This window comes from Heliangelus exortis, chromosome 18 (genome assembly GCF_036169615.1).
Source record: "Heliangelus exortis chromosome 18, bHelExo1.hap1, whole genome shotgun sequence".
NCBI classification, from domain to species: Eukaryota; Metazoa; Chordata; class Aves; order Apodiformes; family Trochilidae; genus Heliangelus; species Heliangelus exortis.
In genome coordinates, this window is record NC_092439.1 from 4,898,540 (window position 1) to 4,922,448 (window position 23,909).

The following is a 23,909-nucleotide window of genomic DNA, read 5'->3' on the forward strand; positions in this document are numbered from 1 at the left end:
GTATTTAGCATGCTTTAAACCTCATCAGGAGTTAAAGTGGTATCCAAATGCCAAAGCTGTGTGACTCTCAGGGCAAGTACCCTTCCAGCACTCCTTCCTCACTTGCTCTGCCAAGTTCTGTGTCTTTCATGTCCCTGCTGATTTCAGCTATCAGAGTGTGGCTCATTTCCATTGGTCCTAAGCCAGAAACAGTCGTCATGAAGCATCCTTTGCTCAAAACTTACTTCAAATAGACACTGCTATATTGATAGTTTCCACATCATCCTATGAAGCCTTTAAAGTGTTTCCCATAAAAAAATAATCTGTAAGTCACCTTCCATATGTTTAAGAATATTATTGGAGTTCCATTTGAGCTTGAATAAAACTTGACAACATTACCATATAGAAAAGCTTGCATCTGTGTATGCATAAACAATCTAGAATCCAATTAAAAATAGCTCTTTTTTGCTTTTGATAGCTGAAGTCACAAAATAGGATTTTACAGTGTTTTGAATTCTTAAGCATTTTAGTAATTTCACAGTTCTGTAATGCTCTTTGGGAAAAATACAACGTTTGGAAAGCATTCCAAGTCATAGAATCAGAGAAGGCTTTGGGTTGAAAGGGACCTTAAAGATCATCTCGTTCCAACCCCCCTGCTTGGGCAGGGACACCTTCTACTACCACCCCATCCAACCTGGCCTTGAACACTTCCAGGGATGGGGCAGCCACAACTTCCCTGGGCAACCTGTGCCAGTGTCTCACCACCCTCACAGTCTCCTCCTGGTGTCCAGCCTAAATCTCCCCTCTTCAAGCATTTCCCCTTGGCCTCTCAGTACACACCTGTGTAAAAAGCCCTTCCCCATGTTTGGGATTGAGGATTTAAGCAAAGTAAGAAAAAAAAATGAAAGAAATAAAACTAGATGCATAAAATACTACATTCCAGCAAACAGGTTTCTGTATAGTTACAAAATAAACTCTTCTCAGACTTAATGGGGAATTTCTGGTCTTGTTTCTCTAAGTTGATGTGACAGTCGAAGAGAGGAAAAAAAAAAGAACTGAGAACATAAAAGTTGTTTGTTGTGGTTAATACTCTTAGATTTATTTTTTTTTTTTTTAGGACCTTGTATTGTTCTTCAGTTGGATGCAAAATGTCAGGGGAAGGTGATGGTGTGGCACTTGAGGCAATGCAGATAGTATCTAATAGCTTAAGTGTTGTGGTATTCAATACATTGAGTGTACATTTAGTAGCCTGCTAATTCTTCTAAAATTAATTTCATGAAATAAGAAAGACCACATGAAATACCCTGATAGGTGTCTTACAAATGAATTACTCTATTTCAGTTGCCTTTTTTAAGTGTTTTTCACCTTTCTGCCTATGAAAATGCATGTTTTAAAATGTCCAGTGTTCTTTTATAATGTATATTTCCTTTTCAGCTGTCTCCTACTTGTTTATTCTCAGCTGATTTTTGCTGTTCTTTCAGGAAAAAATGTTATTACACTGACTGGAGGAGCAAAACCATGGGCAGGTTGGTGGGTGATGTGTAGCTTCTATTTTTGTCAGATAGTCACCCTGCTACAGAAAATCCATTCGCAGTTGTAAATTTATCCAGAGAACTCGGGAAATTACATTATTTTCCTGAAAAGTCAAAATATGTTAGCCCAAAGTGTTAAAATATTCATCTGTAACAAGATGCAGCACTTGAAAGCTTTGCCAGTTCTTCTTTTAGAAATGCAGAAGTGTTTATGCCAGTGAAAAAAAAAAAAAAAAAAAGGTGGGGCCTAATCCTGGCAGCAAATATTTAATACTGAAGCCATCTCTTAAGTTGTCTCTTTGTCATTGCATGTCTCAGGGTCTGGAAGTCACCTATTTCCTTACAAATGCAAATATAGCTTCTCTCAGGTGTGTCCTGGTGATCAGGACTAAATAACTGCCACACACCCAAGGCTGTTTTGGAGCTGGGAGGGAGCTGGGAAGTGAGACCAGGGGACACCATGAGCTGTGATCACTCTGCATTGCTCTAGTTAGCTATAATGATCTCTTGTAAATCCTAATTACCTATGGAAAAGAGATGAAAAGTTTTGCAGGAGGTAAATCTGAAACAGTTTTCTGTCACAGGTTCTTTTGAGATGGTTCTTGATTGAGATGAGATTACATTTGGTGTAGGTTCTCCTGTTGTTATTTCAGATGATGAAGAGCTCCCATTTTTTCTCAGGAACAGTTTAAGCAGTCTCATGATATCACTGTGCTTGTAAGATAATCAGCTAACAAAACCAGATAAAGCACTGTTAAATGATAAAGTGAGAAAAATTGTTAAGACAGAAGTAGATGAAGTAAATTGAGATAAACCAAACTACAACATAAATTTACAACTGCGTTTCTCCTCTTCCCAGTCATTCCCATGCTTGCTCCATTTTATTGTGCATTATGAAAACTGTAAGTGATGTGCTTTGTAGTGCAAAGGCAAAATCAAAAAGCTTTACTGCAAAATTGTCTCATCTCATCTGTAATCCATCTGTTGAGTCCTAGATATTAAATATATTTATTTTCTTTATTTAGAAGGACAGATGTCTGAAATATGTGGGTGAGGTTGTACAGTGTAGCTGTGAACCAAGTAATAAACAATTTTTGTGTCAGATTGATTTTAAATTTAATGCAAATGTTTTTACTTATGGGAATTTGGGGATGAATATTTTTCTGAGAGTTTTCTCTGCCATTTTATACCATCCAGTGCACAAAGGACTTGTGTGAAGAAGAAGCAGCTATCTCTAAAAATGCAAGCTAACTCTAAAATTCCTGTCATACTTATTTCACCATTTTAACTTCTACTACTGTCATTGTTTCTTTGCATCTTACAGCTTTTCAGACTTAACTACTTTTATGTAATTTATCAAATATCTCATTAATATTTCTGCATTATTAAGTGAAGTTTGCAAGAGCTGCTATGAGGACAAGATTCAAATCTTTGTACATCAAAGGCAAAATGTTAAGGCTATAGAGTTCCTCTAATTTAAGAGGTAACATTAGTATATAAGATCCTATGGTGGCATGTACCTCTCTGAGTGTTTTGATATGGTTATGTGGTAGAGGTATAGATCTATAAAAACCCTTTAAAAATTTTGCAGAAGATTAGTAGGAAAATGAGTGAAAGAATGGAAGAGATATGAAATGCTTACTGTTAGACTATCTTAAATCTGCTAGCTGTGTGGTGTCTAGTTCTTTATTTATACACCTTAAAAAAACCCTTTAACGTTGTACTTAATCCTGTGAAGCTTGAATTCTATTCATAGGGTCATACTAGAAAAATTATTTGGTCATATTCCTTAAGAGCAATATTTGAAAAGCCCTCAAGAAATATTTTTAAAGAAAAGGAAGTTGCTAGATGTGGACCATTCAAGTAAATAATGTGGGTATGAAAGATTGTGTGAACTCTCACATTTAAGGCTGAATCAGTCTTGCATCTGCCATATGAGACACAGCAATTTCATGCTGGCTAAGAATGACATTAAAGAAAAGAAAATGAAATGACACTTGCCTTAACCTATAGTTTCATTCCACTCACTGAAATGTTGTAATAAATTTATAGTTCTGAGGATAGAGAACTGAAAATTACTTTGTTTAGCAACTGAGCTTCAATAACTCTGCTTTGCAAGAGAACTTTTAAAACCTTCTGGATTTCAGTCTGCACAACGAAGGGCAATTGTTGGTATCATTCCACTGAAGTAATGTAGTATAACTTTTTCCTTATTAAATAGGCTGTACTGAAGAGTTTAGGTCAAGAATCCATTTAAATTGCTACTTATAACCTATAAAGCCACTGTGTAAGAATATTAGGACTTAGTCATATGATTTAAGCAAAAATTTGTCTGAAATTTCTTGTCACTTCAAATGAGAGTTCCATAAAACCTCAGTTTCTTTTTCAATGGTAATGTGAACCAAGAAAGGAGGTTTTATTGCTGGACTATTTTAGGACAGAGAGGGGGAGTTTCAGCACTTTTCAGCTGAAATATGCTAAGAGACACCAAGCATTGGAGTGATCAGCTGTAAGTGATGTGATGAACAAGAAATTGCACCTTAGATAAAAAGCCTTCTTGCTTCAGAAGAGAAACTGCAAATGGACATAATTTTTTATTTATTACAATGCCATTCTCCATTATTTTGGATGTGACATGGAACACACTTGAATTTTAAAAAGAGTTAATTTCTTAAAGGTAAAAATTATTTACTATTTTTTTTTAAGTTTTAAAAGGGGGGAATAATCAAGGCTTTCTGTGTAACCAATTCCAAAAGATTTTAATAATGAAAAATCTTAATTCAGATGCAGTGTTTTTATCTTCTTCTTCATGACTCATCTGCATCATTTCCTCATTAAAGGAAAGCCAAGGTTTTGACTAAAAAAGAGCCCCAAAAAATCAGCATTTGTACAACAGAAAAATTGAAGAAAGTAGAGTGAAAACTGTACTTATAAACTTATATATTCGGTAACTTTTGCCCTGGGGGAACTCTCCCTGGAACTGGTAAAGATAATCAGCTCACACAGTAAGCTTTTATATGAGTAAAGGAGACACCCAAGGGATTCACCTGCCTGGGAACTTTATTCTGTGTTTCAGCTTTATGATCATAGTTATATTCTTTGGGTTGTAATGTTTACTGTCAAAGAGAGCAAAATCCCCCAAGTGCAGCCCTACTTACATACAGAGTGTGCACCTGTTCCTTGGCAATATATAGCAAGAAGAAAAAAATTGAGTATTTTAAATCTAAGTGTTAAACTATGATCTAGCATTGCCATAGATTTCTGTGTGACATGGTGTTAAATAAGGGTAGAACTTTTTTTTGCTGATGTTGGGAAGAGGTACCCTTTCAGCAAGGTTGTTTTGCTGCCTGAGAACATCTTTCTGTGTCATCACTTACTGCCCTTTATTCTGAAATGGGCAGCTGTGCTTCTGCTTAACAAAGACAATCAAGTCTTCACCTCAGATTAAAAAATTCAATACTTAGTTCTACATTTTTTGTGTCCGTGAGGTGCTTTATGTGGAATACATACATATTGATTAAGGCCATTAAAAATTAATGGCACTTCAATAGGTTTACCCCTGTATAAGCTGTGTCCTGGGACAGTATTTAGGCAAGTTGCCTATAGAATGGCCTTTATGTTACTGGTAGATAATCTAATCAGAGATACAGAAATTATGTTGTTTGTGTTTTATAATGTCAATTTTTAGGAAACTGCAGGAATCCATACCTAGCTTTTTTGGTCTACGTATTGTATAACCATATCTGTATAACTTATCCTTCACTTACTTTGATGTCTAGGTATACTCTTTTGTAAGGCAGTATCAGCCCTTGGATTTTGAGGAAAATTTTCTTGGGGAAGGCTTCATTGGAATTTGAAAACCATAAAAAAATTAATCCTAATTTTTAGTTTCCAAGTTGGCAGAGGAGGGAGTAAGGAGGAGTTACACTTTCCTTGTCCAGTAAGGCTAAAGAAAATAAATATGTTTTTGACTAAAGCATAATCATTCACAGTTCTGCCAGTTCTACCATGGAAAATTATTTTTCCCAGACTCAGTATTGCAGTCTAATCATAAACCTCAGTTCTGTTAGTTTTAGGATGAGCTATGCCTGATTCAAGTGTGCAAAATAAACCACAAATACTGTTAATTTTGCCCTTTGCCTCATTATTTTCTTGTAGCTCCTTAATGTGTAAATCTCCTGCTTCCATTTCATTTCTAGCGTGATGTCACTAAATGTGGGAGATGAGAACAAAAAGCAGGTGAGAGCCTGTGAAATTGATTTTTTATTTTCTCAGTTTGCAGAGGAATATGAGAGAACTGAAAAGTTGGTTGCCCAGAAATCCAATGAAGCTTGATAAGGAGGCTCTGCCTGATCTGGAAGAAACAGATTGCTACACAGCACCCTTCAGCCGAGCACGCATCCACCAGTAAGTGCTGGAACTGGGAAGGCAGCAGCCTCAGAGACCACAAGGATTTTTTTTTTTTATTTTCTCACTTCTAAGCAAGTGCCATGGAGGCAGCCACTGACAGATGGTCATTGGCAAATACCCAGTATTATATTTGATACTTTCTATGGGTTTTCTCTTAAAGCCAAAATTCACTCTCTGTGACTTGTTTTTGGTGGTCGCTCAGTAGGAGAGGCAGAAATTTGACTGAAAAATGAAAGCTGCCTTTTTGGTTTAGAAGTTTTTCTTTCCATTACATTACAAAATGCAAATACTTGCTCCAGTTTGCTTTGCTTAACTACATATTTTCCTTAGGCAAAACCTGCCACAGCAGTTAAAATTGGGAGCACCTGGAGGCAAGCTAAAAACAGTGATGGTTTTTTTTTTCTCTTTGTTATCAAATCTGCATTTTTAAAATGCTTTTCTCTCTGAATGTATAAATACATAAACAAAAACTCTTGGTGGTGATGTAGTCAAACTGTGCCATAGAAACTGATGCTTAGCTTTTGAAGTATTTTGTGATAATCCTTTCAGCAGAGAAAAGTCTATTTAAAGTAGATTTATAAATTATTCTCAGGAAAGGAGCTGTATGCTAGTAGGCTGACCTTACCCTGGAAAAACAGATTAATTCCATTGTAATACCAACATTTTTTTTTTTCAGTAATGACTGTATTGCCTTGGAACAATCCCCTGCTTTTGCTGTTATTTTTCAAGCAGCTCAGCTGACCTTATCAACTCTAACAGTGTCATTTTTGGCACAGCTGAGTGGACAAAAGCTCCTGCACGTCAGAGTTCTGGCATCCGGAGTCCAGAGTCATCTGGGAAAGGATCCTTTATTAATCTCCATTCTAGGATTCTCCAAGGGAAGTGGTTGTGGAGCCACTACTGAAGTGTCCAATGCATGCAGATAATTATTTTTTTTCTAAATAATAATAGTTCTGGTATTTCCATGGCACAGACGTCTGCCAACTCAAGTCACTTATGTAACTTGAATTTGAAAAAAAAGCACTGCTTGTGAAGATCTTTTTAAAAATTAATTATATTCAAAACAGAAGCCTCCTAGATAGTAGAATAGCTTAGAATTTAATTTTAATTGCCATGTTTTCCCAACAACAATAACAATAATCTGTGATAATGGTAAATTTATTGGACCTGAGAAGGTGCTCTAGGGATGTAAGATCTTACATCATGTGTAGTAAACAAGGAGAGTAAAAATCCAGTTAATCACTGTAAGAAAACACTTGAGCAGCTACGTTCAACACCCAGGCATTGTTCTGAATATTAAAATACATTCATTACTTTAATAGTTTTACGATAAACAACAAGGACAGCTTCTTCAGCAACTCCACAAGGAGTAGAATTGTGCATCACATGCTACAGAGAACTAAATATGAAGATGGAAAATCCAAAATAGGTGAGAATCTATTTTTTCCTAATCTGAAGCTATAAAAATGTAGTAACTTTTTATTTAGATACTTAAATGGACAAATCAGAAATCCATCATAAGTCCTTATTTCTTGAGGAAACTCTTGGCTATGGGTATGCTCTTAACAGGGCACTGAATATTTTAAGGATAATTATTAATGCTTATTTTTTTTCGATGTGCTTTGAGAATGCAACAGATCTGTTTTTAGGAAGACTCTAGGAACTGATCCAAAACTCTGTAACCTGTATGCTGCAGAACATCTGAGACAAGCTCCTTCAACTGGCTTATAAGCAGTCAGCTTTTAAACCCTCAGAGGTTTTGCTGCCTCAGGATTGTCTGTCCACACCAGTCTGTGTGTGTCAGGTCATCTGGTCACCCATAAAATCTGCATCATATGCTTAGATGAATGCAACATGAATATAACCATCTTCTCACACTTGATCTGGCACAAGTACCAGACCCTGAGAGAAAAGCTGCAGGCACTGACCCCCAGGAAGCTGCTGTAGTTTGGCAGAGCCAGAGATGAGGAGAGATGATCACGTCCTGTGTTAAGAGTTGGTGGGATTATTGATGTGTTGGTTGGTTTGGCAGCATTCTGGGCATCTCATATTAAGTTATATTCTCAATATGTAGCTTGAAAAGTCACACTACATGAAATTAAATGTGTACAAAAATTGTTATAGGAACTAATGTTTTTTTTTCTTTTAGGTATTAATAGATTACTAAATAATGGAACATATGAAGCAGCATTTCCACCACATGAGGTAACCCATTTATTTTCGTATTTGTTTTAAGATTCAGATTAAAGCTTGCATTAAAGTTTCAAGATTCTGTGTTCTTTTAAATTTTGTCCTGCAAACTTTAATTTCACCAGGTAATCTGTTGAGATTTTCATATTTATAGCTCTTGCTTTAATACTGACATCTAAAATTTTTCTTATATAACATGTTCAAATCATTTCCAGGAGCATTTTCTTGTTCTGAAATATAATGCTTTTTTTTTTTGATTTTTTATGAACCAGACATTGCCTGTGATGTTCTTAATGATACTAGCAGTTTTTCCAATTAATTGTATTAAATTACCTTTTCCTGCCACCTACAAAATGTTCTGGTTTTCTAAGAGCTTCATCACAGTTAGGGAGACTGGATAATTATTTCCCAATCAATCCTTTCAGAATAGTTCTACTTGATGATGCATTCTTCAGTAGGTTGAAGTGTGCTGAAGACTAAACCTGTGAAGTAAATTTAAAATCTTGTGATTAACTCCAGAGGGTTTTCAGGCAATCTGTGTGTGTTGAAAAGAAAGCAGCAAGCCACACTTCTTCAGTCAGTTTAAAACACTGAGCAGTGGCTTGGTAATTGCAGCTGTGAACTCTGTGGTTGCTCAGACCAAGTCTTGTTGCTTGATCCTGTGTTCCAAAGGACTGACCACTGTTACAAATCTCTGAGAGTAATTTTTTTGTATGGTATCAATAATTAATACTGGGAATGCAGAGAAGGAATGCTTTAGATAAATAATTGAACATCATCGTTAACGCTTCAGCTGTGCATTATTGACTTCAGGGCTAAGCTGGCTATACTGCCAGAAAAACCTGTGAAGCTTTCAAAACCATTCTATCATATCTATTCTCTGTTTATGTTCCTTTGTTATTGCATAAACTACTGTTTCAAAGTTTCAGTTAAGGTTAATGAAGTCATATTTTTAAGCAACTCTTACCTTAATTGCTGTTTGACTAGTGCTAAGGGCTGGTGGTTGAATATTCTCAAGTTTTACCTTATTTTTATTTTTTTCTTCACCACAAAAACAAAAGAGAGGGAAAGTTCAGTTCCAGTGGAAATGCTGAGCCTAGAAATCTGTTTTGGATATACAGAGCAAACAGAAGCAGGGGAAGAAAACCAAAAAAACCCCAAACCAAGACAAAAAATATTTGAAAATATATAATGCTGGGTAATGCTTTATACATCGTAGTAATTCATCTAGGTGACAGAGGAAGGTGATGTTGTGGTCCTAAACATTGCAAAGGTCACACTCTATGCTGACATTTTTTGTATCCTTTGCTGACTATAATGAGAAATCAGTAGAATTGGAGTCTTTGCTGTGTTTAGCTTTGTTTTTAACTCATTCTTAAACCAGAGGGTCAGGAGATTGTGACAAGTAAAGCCTTATTTTAAATTCTATTCAAAAATACCTAAGGCATTTATATATATCTTATTGTGCCTAGTTATGTACTTCTATTGCTTTGTGTCTTTCAGGGAAGCCACAAAAGCAGACATCCCATCAAAACCCATGGAGCTCAGAACCACAGACACCTCCTCTACGAGCGCTGGGCACGGTGGGGAATGTGGTACAAGTACCAACCTCTGGACTTAATCAGGTATTAGAACCTTGAAGAGTAGCTTGGTAAAAGTGCATTGACTGTACTGCAAAACTCCTTGTACTTTTCAATATTATTATGCAATTATAATAATTATGTTTATATGTCTTATAACTATTGTAATAGATGACCACGTAGAAAGCAGAGAAATATGTGTAGTTCAAGGTAAATAGCTGCCATGTTTGGGATTTATATTTTCCTCATTTTTGACACTGAATACTAAAAATTCATTTTTCCTTGCTGTCAGTTTTTATTCCTGATTTGACAGTCATAACTAATCATTGTGCCCAATATTGTTCTGTGCAGATCAAATAGTATTTATCCATGGCTGAGTTTCTGATCACAGCTACTTCATATCTTCTAGGAACTGATACCCAAGTTTTGAAGATCAGTGTTTTTATTGTGTTTTCAGACTTTTTTTTTTCCTCTAACAATAGTTTAAAATGCATCATATTAAATGATTAGCCATCACAAATGCTTTTTATAGAGGAATTCTTAAATCTCACCAACTTAATTTATCCCTTTCCAGAATTTTTCTGCCTGCCTGTGTATCTACCAATCACTGCATATGCAAACAAAATGTCCTACATTTAATGAAGTTGAAATTAGTACTTCTATTTAGTCACTTGAAAATTACAGATAATTTCAGTTAGGTCTGTAGAAAATACATGTTCTTGTGTGTCTGTAATTAATGTCATTAGAATGTTATGCAAGCCTGGAATAAAACACTTTTTGTGAAGTGACAATAATTTTACCTTAATCTTGTAATGGTAATTCCACATTGGAATTATTCTTGTGCTCTGAAGGTACTTAGAGGCCATAATAAGTTTTAATTTTAACCAATGTATGTGTTTCCTTTTCATATAGGCGATATTTTGGTGAAAAAATTGGCCTGTATTTTGCCTGGTTGGGGTGGTATACAGGCATGCTTATTCCTGCTGCTCTGGTTGGCCTCTTTGTTTTCCTCTATGGATTATTTACAATGGATTCCAGCCAAGTAAGGTAAAATACCATTGAAAAACATAATAGCCTGTTTAAAATTTGCAGTTGCCTGGCACAACTTAGATGGTTATTATACTTATAAATGCTTTCCAGGAATGGTGATCATTTAAAAATAACCAAATAGAACACTGGGCTCTTCAGTCACTTGTATGCACTTTGTATATCTGTTTTTCATCAAGCTGGATGTGTACCATTCACAGCAAGTGCCCTTGCTACTGCCTCACAGTGGTTCCTCTCCCATCTGTAAGGAAAGTAAGGAGGTACCAATTCTAACACCACAGGCACTGAACTGGCTCTCCTTCTAGTCTAGGCTAAGGGATGAAAAAGCTGCCAGACATACTCCTTTACATCCATCTTGTCATACAATTGCTAAACTTCAACTTATTTTTTTCTATGCCTTTTTTTTTTTCTCCCACTGGTAATCATGACAAACTTTTAGTCTAACAAGATTTTTCACTATGTCAGTGTTAACTGCAGGAGGGAGATGCAGCTTCAGGGAGGTTACAAACACACAGAATTCAAGTTTCACACTGCTGTGATTTTGCTTTGGAGAAGGGGGTTATATCAATTTAGATTTAAATACTGATCAAAGTGCTTAAATTAATTGCTGGCTGTATTTTTAGGAACTGTTTCAGAGGACACACCTGAAGTACAAAGCTTTCCATTAGATGTCATCAGACACAAGAGTATCAAAGCTCTTCAGATTGTAATTGTTGCTCACAGCAGCTTGAAGTATATTTGGAGTCACATTTCATAGGAACTGTTGTTTCTTGGACTTTGAGCAGGACTATTTTGTTTTCTTTAGGGAATTCTTTTCTGTTTCACAGTGAGTTACATTCTGCAGTGCTGCAATTAAGGCTTTTTTAGACTTGCTTTTGTACAGCAAACTCCTAAGAGACTTCACAACTTCAGAAGTCACTAAATGCAATAAGTGTATCAGCCAGAAAACTATCCTATCTTTCAGATATTGTTTACTGTCTTAGGATTGTTTTGCATTATAAATATCTGTAAAATGCCATGAATATAGCATAAAGCAGAGGATCAGCCTCTTCTTAGATCATTGGGACTAGGACTGCTTAATTTGGCAACCTTGTATTCTTCTTGTACAGTTTCAACAAGGGGAGAAAAAGGAACATATTCTACTTTTACCAGGGTACAGCTTAATATTTTAGGCACTTATTGTGGAGGACAGGGATGTGGCACTGGCATTCCCCAACAGAAAGAACAGAACTCCTAAAGACTGAATTTCTTCACAAGCTATTTATGTGCTTGTCTTGATCTTATGCTTCTCCCTGGAAGACCTGGAGATCTGACTCCTGCTTAGTGCTTTTAACAGACACAGTTTTCTTCCTTGCAGAAGGCTGAAAGGTATAAATCACAGGAGAACAGAGGCAGGGTAGCTTTTATGTTTTCCTGTCCCAAGTTTTGTCCCTTTGGCTGCTGTTCAGCAAACAGAACACAGACACAGAACTGTCATATCAGTGCATTGCTATGCCCACGTTAGTAAGTCCTGCTGTGAGATGCAGATTCAAGAACAGAGCTTGAGTAACTCAAGCTGATTATGACAGGCCTGATAAAGATGTTTTCTGCATCACCTTATGTATGAAACTAATTCTAAACACCAGTGATGACAGATGCTGGTCCTTTCCATATTTGCTTAGCCTGGAAGGGGTCAGTGGGGATTAGGCAGAAACCTCCTACCTAAAGCTGAAGGAGTCACTCATTAGCTGGCAGACAGTCTGCACAACCTAAAGCATTCTTATTCTTGCTATATTATGGGACTGAGAGAATATTTGTCTAGTGTTTCTGCAGTCATTTAGAGAAAACTGCTAGGTAAACATCCATTACAGTTTTAAAATACAGCATTTGGTTTTAAGCACTGCAGCTACTGCACTATGCAAATTTAATGTTCAGCAGCTGTCAGGAGGAAACAGTTGGATGCATTATTCTGACAAAATCTAGACTCAGGAAACCCAGTGACACGCAGGAATTTAAACCCAGTGCCAGTGCACTATGAAAATGTCATAACTGCCACATTGCCCCAGATTCAGTTTGATTCAGTGTAATTCTACTTCATGTGAAGCAGGTTTCACCCTATTAATAATCAGTGGATGACAGGAACTGTTGATTTACAGTGTAATAAATTCTGTAAAAAAACCCTATTTTTCCTCTGTCTTGTGTACCAAAAAAATTTGAGCTTACCAGTGGATCAGATTATTGTTGCAGAAGCATCCTTTGCTCAGGGATGTCCCCTTAGTTCTCAGTGCAGGGACCTGCCCAGATCCCCCCTCTGGTGGCTGCAGGCAGAAAATGGTAATTTTCTTCTTTTTCTATTGAGTTCCTACACAGTTTCAGCAGAGAAGGAGTAAGCAAATCCATGAGTGTATATTGCCAGAGAACCAAATGGCTTGCAGTGCCAGCCATAGGATTTGTGGAGCAATAATTAAAGGGTTTCACAGATTGCACCCAGGAACCAGTTTGTCATGCACAAGTGCCTGCCTCTCCTCAGTGCTTGGAGTCTGTCCTGATATCAGGTGGCTCTTTTTATAGGCGTAGTAAAAATTACAGACACTGGATTTTAGTGTTTTACTTTTTTATTAGCCCTATACATAAGTGATTCTGTAGGAAATAAAGGCACAAACACTTGAAATACTGCTGTCAGGAAGCCCTGCCAGGGGGTATTTACATCTGACTGGCTGCTCCAAGTGTCTATGTGCTTGTCCTGTGGAACAGACTTCCAGCTGAAGTAAACTGGGATAAGTGGGTTGAAATCAGTGTAGTTACACCTGCTCTTAACTTTTGGTACCTTCTATGTTGTCTAGAAAAATATGCAGTTTTCAGATCACTCACTTGTCATTAAGCTTTTCAAGCCAAACATTCACTTTTATAGAATTATTTTATTGAGCCAGTTTTGTTGTGTAGGCATCCTGTTAAGAGAGCCCACAAACAGCATAACCTCAGAAAACCTTCAGAATGCTAAAAGCCTTTTTATAACCTTTATTTTCCTGTTTCATACTACAGCAAAGAGATCTGCGAGGCAAATGAAACCATCATGTGCCCCATGTGTGAACGCAATTGCACACTACAAAAACTCAATGAGAGCTGCATATATGCCAAGGTAATTACAGTTTTATTACAATTAAGATAATTTCTGTTAAAAGATCCACTTTTGTGCAGTGATTGCCCTTGATTCAGCAAAGATTCCTGCAAAATCTATTTTTCTGCACAGATTTTTTTTCAGCCTTTGTAATTCATTTTTCTACCTTTTCAACAGGTACCTTTTCAACAGTCCACATCAGTTTAACAGGAAATTTGTGTGTTTTTCATTATGGCATCCCTTTAACTTTAGGTCCTCTAATTTAACATTGCCAGTTAGTAAGAAACAGGTTTTATGTCTTCTTTATATTTACACTGACATCATGTGCTTAAATCATGCAAATTTCACATTTAACGCCACATTGTGAATGATTCATTGCAGCAGAAAAAATGTGGCAGCCCATCCATATTTTCATGTATTTTCAAACCAGTTCCCTCAGATGACAACCAGGGAAGACAAGCAGTAACCACTCATATTCCATTTTCACAGACTCCCTTTCCTGGTGTCTGCAAACCTTATGAAAATTCATGTAAGCTCCCAACTTTTCCTGCCAGTGATTTTGCTCTGAAAAATAAATCAGCCTTAGACACAGAAAACAACCAACCAAGCAAAACAACCAAAAATTTTCTTCTGTCAGGTTTCCCTGTTCTGGATCTCCCCCATTTGGGGGAGAGAGACGCTTCTCTTCAGGAAGGAATAAGATTTCCACCCAGCCACTCAAATGGCAAAGAAAAAAAATTAAAAAACCTCAATGAGGATTTTCATAACTCTGGGTTTTAATGCCTTCTCTCCCCATGTTGTGTCTGAAGAGTTCACCACAGTTTCACTTGTTACCCTCATCCTAGAAAATGTCTGGTTTCCAGCAGGGGTTGTGATTCTGCTGGGATCACATCTTGCTTGAGTTGAGCAGCACACCCCCAAAGTTGTGTCAGCACAGCCACCGTGTCTGCACCCCAGTTAATGAGTGAAAACAATCTGTTAGGTTAAGACACGACCATTTTATTTGAAATCAAATGTTCCTTTGTTCTTCCTGAAGCACTGTTAGCTGTATGAGTTAGTAGAAATAAAATATTTAAAAATCAGGCATCGGATCTGCTCTCTGGGAAATGAAAATGGCAATCCCTGCTTTCTTTCTTGTTCCTGAGGTGGAGCTTGTCTACATTTGCCTCTGCTTTTTGTTGTTGTGAGAACAAAAGATATTTCTTTGTCTTTCTTGCACACAATCAAGGGAAGGGAAGCTCTAACACACACACGCCCAAAGAGCTGATGTGCAAGAGAAGCTGTTCTGAATTCAGTCCAGACACTGTGACTCTTATTCTGGAATAAGTGTTTTAATCCTCAGTCAAATAGCTCATTGTATACGAGTATATAAGTCTTAAGTGGAAAAGTGAGTTCCTTTGAGTGAAGTTTATCTCCCCAAACCTGTTTATGTCATGGGACCTGCCTCACTTATATAAAGCCTTGTGCTCGTATTTCATGTTATTATAACTGCTGTTAGGGTTTCTTTCATTGCATATCTATCTGCCAAGTTTCCCTTTAGAGGAGCACTCCAGTTAGAACAAACTAATGCCAGAAAAATCATATACTTGAAATGTTTTTCCAGCCAAGTTTTTTTGTAAAGGTGGAGGCAAAATACAAAAGCTGCTTTTTTCCTTCTCGCTACTGCCCATTTCTTTCATCCCCTCCCTCTTCATTCCCTTTCTGCTTGAAAATGCCACACAGAAGTGAAGTTTATAATTTAAGGGGAAAGCATGTAATTCTTGAAGCATGTTCTGAAGTGCTGAATGCCAGGGTTGTCATTCTAGTCCACATTAAATGAACTTTTGGCTCTGTGGGTGTGCAGTGTGTTGCACTCAGGCTCTTGGGGCTGGGACTCTGCCCTGCCCACCTTGCCCTGAGGCCTGGGGGCAGAATGTTGATTCAGGGTTCATCTGAAGTGCCTGAAATCTTGGATGGTGATGTCTCAGCAGTCAGGTATGCTTACCCACTGCCACTGAGTCCTTACAGTGTTTCACCTCTGCTTAGAGTGCATGGAATCAACATGGAGTCTCAGGCTGCACGTTTAGCCCTTAAAACAGTCAAATTTGGAGAGTGACTTCAGCCCAGGCACTTTTTAAAAAGACAAGGGTAGGACTGGGAGGCAGATAGGTATTGTCTAGTTTTAGCACCATTAATTCTGTTGGGTTACATTTTGTTGGTTGGTTCAGTTTGTATTTCCTTAGAAAGATGCACTCTTTACTGAGCAGAATTGCCAAAATCACATCCTCACACAGAACCACACTCAAAACCAAGAATGTTAACCAGAGTTCAGTTATCCTGAAAGACAGGACAGGACAAACCTTGGCAGAACAAACATGCAAGTGGGGCTGCTAATTAGAATGCTCAGCTCTCAGTTTCTGCCACCAGTTTTCTACTCTGGGATTCTTGGGGGGAATACTATTTGTTCCTGATGTATTTATTTTCTATCCAGGTTACTCATTTGTTTGATAATGGAGGGACAGTCTTCTTTGCTATTTTCATGGCAATTTGGGGTAAGTACATTATTACTTGTTTTGCTCTTTTGGTTCATCTGACCCTTTTATACAGTTATTGAGTAAAGGGATATTAAATCTCTTGATACAATTTAAAGAAGGATTATGATTTTGTCACACAAACTTTTTTCCTTTCTCAGCTTCAATTTCTACACTAGTAATTTTATATCACCCAGTCAGAGGACTTCTTACAGGTAAACATGTAGGTTAACTTACTGGTCTGGAATCAAGAGAAAAGCACATCTTACAGAGAAGTCTCATAGAGTAAATGAGAATGGTTTTTTGTGAGGTAATTAGGGGCAAGTATAGGAAAGATTTGGTGTTCAGTGCTTAAAGCAATTCAACTATTTATACTCAAACTCTAGAACAATCTCTGAAGATCAGTGTGACAATGCCATGCACAACTGTAGTGGTTCCAGCCTGAAAGTTTGATGGATTTGGCTTTCACTGGTCCCAATAGTATTTTGCTGATGGAAAGTAGGAAAGACTTGTATTAGGACAAGAGAGAATTAATTTTACCTATGTAAATGTTTGCCTTTGTAGATCCCATGAAAATAACAGCAGTTCACATTTATAGAGCTGTCTGAATTCCAGCCAAGGTTTTACCATTTTAATATAATCAAATGGCACACAGCATTTTTATTTACATAATATGTATGGATAAACATTAATGATTCTAACCTAAAATGAAAAATGAACAAATGTCACAAATTTTGAAGGCCTGGAAAAAAAAAAAAAAAAAAAAAAAAAAGTAGAAACAGAAGAAAAATATCAAAGAGGAAGAGACAACATAAGCACATGTGGACACATACAAAAATCATTATTAGATTGTTGAAAATTAACATGATATAAAATAACTGAAGGGAACACTTCTTGCCTCAGTAATATTTCTTCACTGGCTCCTAATCTTGCAGTTATGGCCTTGGAATAGCTAATAATTAGTTTCATAAATTCCTAATCTCTGATTAATTCAGGTAGATCTAACACTTTTTGTCGTATTCACTGAGGATGGAACAAACGTAGAGTGGGGAAAATAATGTCCTGAATCATTTATCAGGTAGAAATTGTATCTGGATGGAATAGTTGAACTTCCAGGTAGTTAAGATTAGGATTTTTTTTTTTTAACTGATGATAAATACCATGGCAATCCTAGTCAAATTTTGCTCTGTTACAATGTCTCTATTCGTGACTGAGTTACACAAGGCAGAATTTTTCCTAGATGCTATTAGTGTATATTGTTTCTAAGAAAGCAAGTATAATATCCTTTCAGGACAAGTATCCATTGATCATTTAATTACAAAGCAGAAGAGTGATGCTTTACTACTGGGCCCTGCCAGCATGGCTTGTGGGTTTCTTCCTGCTTTCCAAACATTGTGTTGCTTGGTATTGGAAAAAAATGGAAGTGTGTAGGTAACAGGTGAGAATACAATCTGTAGAGAAGAGATGAGGTTATAATCTGAAGCAAACATTAGGGTGAATTGTGGGGTGGGGTCATGTCATCCATAGGAATGCCATCCGAGGGGCATCCTGGGTTGCTTTCCTCTGTTGTGCTGGCATTGGTATCAGACACACATCCAAAACTCGGGTCGTATGGTCCCAGTGAGTTGTCTAAGTCAAGAACTGAAAGGATAATGTCATTTTTTTAATATATATATTGTTTGAGAGATTCTTATCTCCATACACTGGGTACCTCATGCTTTAGTTCAGCAGCTAAATGCAATTAACCCTTTTCTTCTGTATGAGGGAAGAAAAGATGAAGCCCCTGACTGATGATCTTCAGAAGATAAGGTGTCCTCCCAGTAACGCCCAGTCAGCACTACATGGCTGGCCAGCTCTCAAAGCTACTTCCCAGTCTGTTGTACTGGAAGTTTTCAGCTCTTGAATTTAAGCCAGAAAGGGTGTATTTCCAGAGTTTTATTTTGATTTCATTTTATATGAGAAAAAAAAGTGCAGGCTTTCAATGTTCGTTTAAACATTTAGAAATAAGTTCCAGGAACATGATATAATAAACTTTTATACAAGTTTATACATATTCTTGGAGAAGATAAAAGCAATCTTCTTTTTAAACCTTTTAAAAATATTTTTACTCCTAAAAACGGATATAGCTGAATCCCTTATTCTGTAACTGAAGCTGGGTGTGTAAGGAGTATAACTTTTTTCACTTAATCAAAATTTGGGATAGTTCAATACTAGAGATGATATTTCCTGAAAGTTCAGAGGTTAAAATAATAACTTGTAAGGAGGAGACATAAAGGCAGTGTTGGTTTAAGCTAAAATTTAATAAAATAAATTGCTGTCTGTTGAAAGCTAGTTTCTCTGGAGTTGATGATAGAATTCCTAATAATTCAGTAAGCTCTGTGCAGAAATAAAAAATGTTCTTGCACAAAACACTTTTGCTTTTCCTTACCTGGATCATTCCTTGAATCATCATAAAGCCGACTGTGGGAAAATGGCTCAGACCTTTTCTTACCACGTAGGAAATATTCAATCAGACCAATCAATATAGAAACCAAAATGGCTCCTACAACAACACCAACTATTACTCTTACTTGGTTGGTTTTCTCTAGGAGAGAAAGAAAGAAAGAAGAGAGTTCAGTGAAAATAATAAATGTGTAAGATCATAGACTTCACTTTCACTTTATAGCAGTGAAGGGCTTTGGAAAGACTGCTCAACAGTCTGAAAAACTCTGCAAACTAAGCCAGGCTCTCTGCAGAAACTCTGCCTTTGCAAAAGAAGACAGAAATCTCCATCCTTGATTTGCAAGTAACTGGTGGATTTTGTTTGGTTTTTAAAAAAGTTTTTAGTTAAATACAAAAGATTCCAAGTTTAATTATAGAACCAACCTCCATCCTTTTATTGAAAGAACTAAGCAACAATCGCTCTTTGAATGTAATAATTAGCAAGTATTTTAAGGCATCAGCTAAAATTGCTGCCTCTGAATTGAGTACCAGTTTCTGAGTATGCAAGGTAAGAAATCCACTTTCTGCACCTGTTCCCTTAGCAGAGTAACTGCATTGCTTCAAGTTTTCCTCAGATTTCATTAAACTTTTTTTCAAGGTGTTCTGTTTTTCTTGGAACTGAACATGCTCTCCCACCCCCTTTCCTTTTGAGTCATGTTCTCTGAAAATTGGGTACGTGGTAATTATTAGAGCTATGATAGGAAACATATCTGATGCTCCTTCAGTTTTTAGTACAATGTGTACTCCAGTGGCTGTGATGGATAAGTCTTTTAGTCCTGTTTTAAAAGCTTGAAAGCTAATTAGTGGCAAAAAATTACTGTGTCTTCTAATATTTCCTTTTCTTCTGCTGAAGGCACAGAACAGGAGGACAGAAAGGTGCCATGATAATTTTATGCTCCATTGTTTTCCCACACATATTCAACTTGATAATTAAATTTCTTTGGGAGTATTTATAAGAAAGTCAGCTTAAACAAGTTGACATGTTACACGTTTTAAATGCTAATTCCACACTTCTGCTTTGAAGGTTTTTTTCAGTGTGAATGGACAATACTTGTCATTAGGATCCCCCACTCTCAGAAGTGTTAAACAAAGCAGTCAATAGTTTTTAAACCCTCTTGTATTTTCAGAAAGTTTTAGATTTAGTCTGTACTAAGTCACTTATTAATTCACACATCTTATGAAGCATCCTTTTTGATGAAAAAAATCTTTTATTTCAGCATTATCATTTCATTCATCCCACTGGGGTTTGGTTAGATACTTACCTTCTTCAGCATCCTCTGAATTAAATGATGCAGTAAGAGGGCTGCTAAAGCTGTGATTCTGCTCTGTTGTCTGTTGAAGGGGGTTTAAGTTTGTTGTAGGACTGTCCTGCTTCACCATGGGTGATGTCAGAGTGGTACTGGTGGGGGACAGTGTGGTTGCTGAGTTATCACTGGGGAGCACTGGAGCTGGAGCTGTGCTGGAGGGGGCTGTGGAGTTATTTGGGGTTGCTGTGGAAGGAGCTGCATCAGTTGTGGTCACTCCAGAAAGTTCACTCCTGTTTACAAGTGTCACTGAAGCTGCAGAGGTTCTGTTGAAGTTTGTGGCAGAGTTAGTTGGTACCATGGTGACATTTGAAGATAAAGTGGTGCCATCAGTGGAGTTCAGGGATGTGCTTTTTGGCGAGCTGCTGCTGAACTCCCTTTTCATTAAATTTTTGTTGTCCGATGTCAGTGCAGTGACTGTAGAAGGATTTATTGTAGTATTCATAGCCAGAATGAATTTACTTAAATTTCTTTGCACTGTAGACTGGTCATTTTCTCTAACTGAGCTGTTTCCATTATTTTCCTTTACTATACTGCCCTCAGTACTGCTTTTGTTCCATTGCAGTCTTAGAAATAGAAAAACGAAAATCATTCCACAGGAGAGTTGCATTGTGTTGGCTTCAAAATTGGTTTTGTTATATTGAGAACCTGCAAGAAATGCAATTTTGTCTGTTATTTTACTTCACAAAACAAAGATACTCAATTAAGACCCAAGCAGGTTGTTAAAAAAAAATCTGCTATACTATAGAAGTCCAAGTAGTTTACAATAAAAAACTACCTTTACATCCCTGAGTGTTAATTAATAACCTAATGCAAAACTGATGATCAACAAAAGTTTTTTTCACAAATTCTATGATTCCATAAATATGCCTTATACTTTAAGAGGAATAATTCAAACCCACTTTGCTATAGAATGAGGTAATTACACATTCTTGGATGGCATGCTTAAGGCAGTATTTTCTGGACAGACAGCAACTGCAAGGAGATGCTGGAGAGTCCATGCTCCATTACAAAGAAATGTAAATGTTATAATTAGCCCTGAAAGTTGATGGATAATGTTTCATGACTCTGAGCAATGAGTGTCACACAAATGCTGCCAGGAGCAAACTGAAACCTAAATCAGTCTAGGGATTATGAATGATGCTGAATTTGTGTGGAAACTTTTTTTCAGGAAACTGAAATGATTATGTAGGAAGCAGTATATTATGCCTCAGTTTTTCAAATGTATCTTGAAATGACTTGGAAAAGTTGGACTAGGTGATCTCTAGAGGTCCCTTACTCTGTGACTTGATTATATCAGGTATGGTGTACCATATATCCACCAGGTTTTGACTGAGGATGTGGTTTTTTTATAAGATGGGTTGAGATGATGCAGTTTTTAACTCCAACACATAACCTCTAAGCTTGATTATCAGTCAAACTCAGAATAACCACTTTGACCATGAACAACCAAGCCAGAGAAAAGCTCTTTGGAGTTCAATTATCAGGTCCAATTATGTTTACAATTTGCATGATAGGCCTATAGAATACTGTGCAATATGAATATTAGGTTTTGATTTGTTAGTACTAATAACTGCAAAACAGTGAAATAAAAAACCAGCTGTAGTTTACAAAGTTTGCAAACACGAGCTTTGATTTTAAGTCTCTGTTTTAATTCAGTGTCATGGAATTTCTTCCTCGTATTAAAACATATTTATGAATGAAGGGCAGGTGTTAATAAAATAATCATTTCAACTTCTTATGGGAAAATAGGACAATCTACAGAGCTATAAATATAAAGGACATTCTTTTGCATGTCAATAAATTGAACCTTCACTCTTTCTCTACCATCCAGTAGTGATTAGAAAGTACTTTATAGTAAAATAGTGCCATGATAAGCAAATTCTTAATGGCACTTCTTTGTTTCTTGTGGTCTGGAGTAACATGAGCATATTTTAGAGCTTTCATAATTACTGTGCTTCAGATTATTTTTACCTTTAGATCACTGATCTAAAAATAGATTACAGAATTGTAAAGTAGGATATGAAGAGTTTACCTTCTAGATTTCAGGAAGAAATATTGGCAAATGATAGTCCCAGATATTTATTGGATTTTTACTCCTGTGGTCTTTTGTTCTAAGCTTAGCATTGCCTTTCAAGGATGAGAGACTTCTAAATTTAATGAGCAATGAATATTCAGTGTTCAAGCTTAAATATTTTTTCTACTGAGAAAATTTTTAAGCTTTTAGTGATTTATAAAGAGGTATATAAATAAGGAGGATAAATAACCAATAAAGTATGAATTTGAGTGAAATACTGGCATTGTAATTGCTACTTCTCTGCTTTTACTGTTTGAATCACAAAATGTTGGGAATTTTTTCCAATTATTTCCTCACAAACACACTCTCCATCCAGCTTGGCCAAAACAGCACTGATTCCAAATTCTCAATGACACCAAATTCTCTGCGAAACAACGCTGCGATTTTTGATCAGCTCCACAAATAAGCATTAAAACCACCTCAGACTTACCTTTGAGCTGTAAAAAATCTGCCAGGACCTGTTGAAACACTTCTCTGCCTCTGTGCAATCAGTCTGGAGGGCAGAAGGGAGCAGAGGCACAATAAATGTGGCGATGTGACAGCGGGCAGGAACGCGGCGTCCGGGCGAGGTGAGGTGAGGTGGGGCTGGGAACCTGCCTGACCCACTCAGAACCCAGCTCTGTCATGACAGAGTCCACAGAAATTGCAGTGTTTCTGCTCAAGTGGGTGGGCAGTGTGTATTGCCTCACCATTTGAAAGTCTGGGAACTGGTGTTTCAGAAAGGTGGTGTTTTTCTGTGAGCTACAGGAACTGTTGTTCCCTGTACTATGCAACTATGGATTTCTCAAAAGGCAGCTTTTTATTATCCCAGGGTTTCCTACAGTACACTTGGTGAGATGAAAGCTGGGGAAGGAGTGGCTTCTACAAAGTAAAGCAGCAAAATGAGTTCTGTTAAGACAAATATGCTGCTAGAAATACGTTCACAGTTGCAGAAATTTAAAAATCTAAGTCCAAATTTTCTGAATTTATCAGTTGCCATTGATTTTTACTTTGGAATACATAACCAGCTGGGGAGCTGAATGTTACAACTCTTACTTTATGTTTTATATAAACAATACTGGATAAAAGAAAGAATGAAGAGGTCAGGCATACCATATATAACTTTCAATATGCTGATATAGTAAACCTGTGATTTTGTTTTTATTCTTTAATCCTTTATCTATATTTATTCCAGGTTGGTATGTGGTGACAAGCAACTCAGAAATGTTTCAGTATTGTGTGACTATTTGAGTGGAATGCTATAATGTTGTTATCTGTTTCCACTTTAAATTTTTAAGGCATTAAGTGCAAATACTATTTCATAACTTATCCTCAAGATAAGTGTTAAGGATGTGGCAGGCACAGGAGATGTTTATAGGGGAGCAGCTAGTGGTGTTTTCTTGAAAATTTTGCAATGGACAAGTGGAAGCTAGAAAAGTTCTACCTTTTCTCATGTCCCTCTTGGGGAAGCAAATTATTTGCATGGCATGAGGTGGAGTGGTCTGAGAGGAGGGAGGACAGAGTCAGATACTGGGGGGTTGGATTTCTTTGGAATCTGGCATTTTCTGCAGTGTGTATCAGCAAGCTTCCAATTAATATTTATTGATGGGCATGGCTCTGACAGACTGGCTGCAAGATGTGAAAACAGGCACTGCCAATTCGTGTCAAAATTTGGGTCTCATGCAGCACTGACCAGATGACAAGTGGCACACTAGGTTCAACG

General features: G+C 37.0%; 2 protein-coding genes across 9 annotated transcripts in view; one reads left to right on the plus strand and one right to left on the minus strand.

Annotated features, from left to right (window-relative positions):
• Positions 1-23,909, plus strand: part of ANO3 (anoctamin 3) — a 104,273-nt gene that overhangs the window by 63,216 nt on the left and 17,148 nt on the right. For 3 of the 4 annotated variants that reach the window (XM_071762170.1, XM_071762172.1, XM_071762173.1), the window contains 8 exons: positions 1,461-1,505; positions 5,787-5,918; positions 7,244-7,350; positions 8,071-8,126; positions 9,615-9,736; positions 10,604-10,738; positions 13,760-13,856; positions 16,306-16,366. In XM_071762170.1, the coding sequence (XP_071618271.1) occupies positions 1,461-1,505; positions 5,787-5,918; positions 7,244-7,350; positions 8,071-8,126; positions 9,615-9,736; positions 10,604-10,738; positions 13,760-13,856; positions 16,306-16,366 (755 nt within the window). The remainder of the gene's footprint in view (positions 1-1,460; positions 1,506-5,786; positions 5,919-7,243; positions 7,351-8,070; positions 8,127-9,614; positions 9,737-10,603; positions 10,739-13,759; positions 13,857-16,305; positions 16,367-23,909) is intronic. The other variant, XM_071762171.1, reaches the window with a different exon arrangement.
• MUC15 (mucin 15, cell surface associated) lies at positions 8,112-22,764 on the minus strand. 5 transcript variants are annotated; one of them, XR_011729498.1, is made up of 5 exons: positions 22,638-22,757; positions 20,089-20,778; positions 18,774-18,929; positions 12,941-13,035; positions 8,112-8,593 (listed from the first exon to the last, which is right to left on the minus strand). XR_011729498.1 is itself a non-coding variant. In XM_071762176.1 (4 exons), exons 2-4 carry the CDS (start codon positions 20,738-20,740, stop codon positions 8,544-8,546), a joined length of 858 nt encoding a protein of 285 aa, XP_071618277.1. In that variant the 5' UTR covers positions 20,741-20,778; positions 22,638-22,758; the 3' UTR covers positions 8,112-8,543. The 5 variants fall into 5 exon arrangements, 4 of the variants coding, with proteins under 4 accessions (XP_071618277.1, XP_071618276.1, XP_071618279.1 ...); XM_071762176.1 differs by lacking the exon at positions 12,941-13,035 and having other exon boundaries at positions 22,638-22,758; XM_071762175.1 differs by lacking the exons at positions 8,112-8,593; positions 12,941-13,035 and adding an exon at positions 16,937-17,986 and having other exon boundaries at positions 18,774-18,887; positions 22,638-22,764.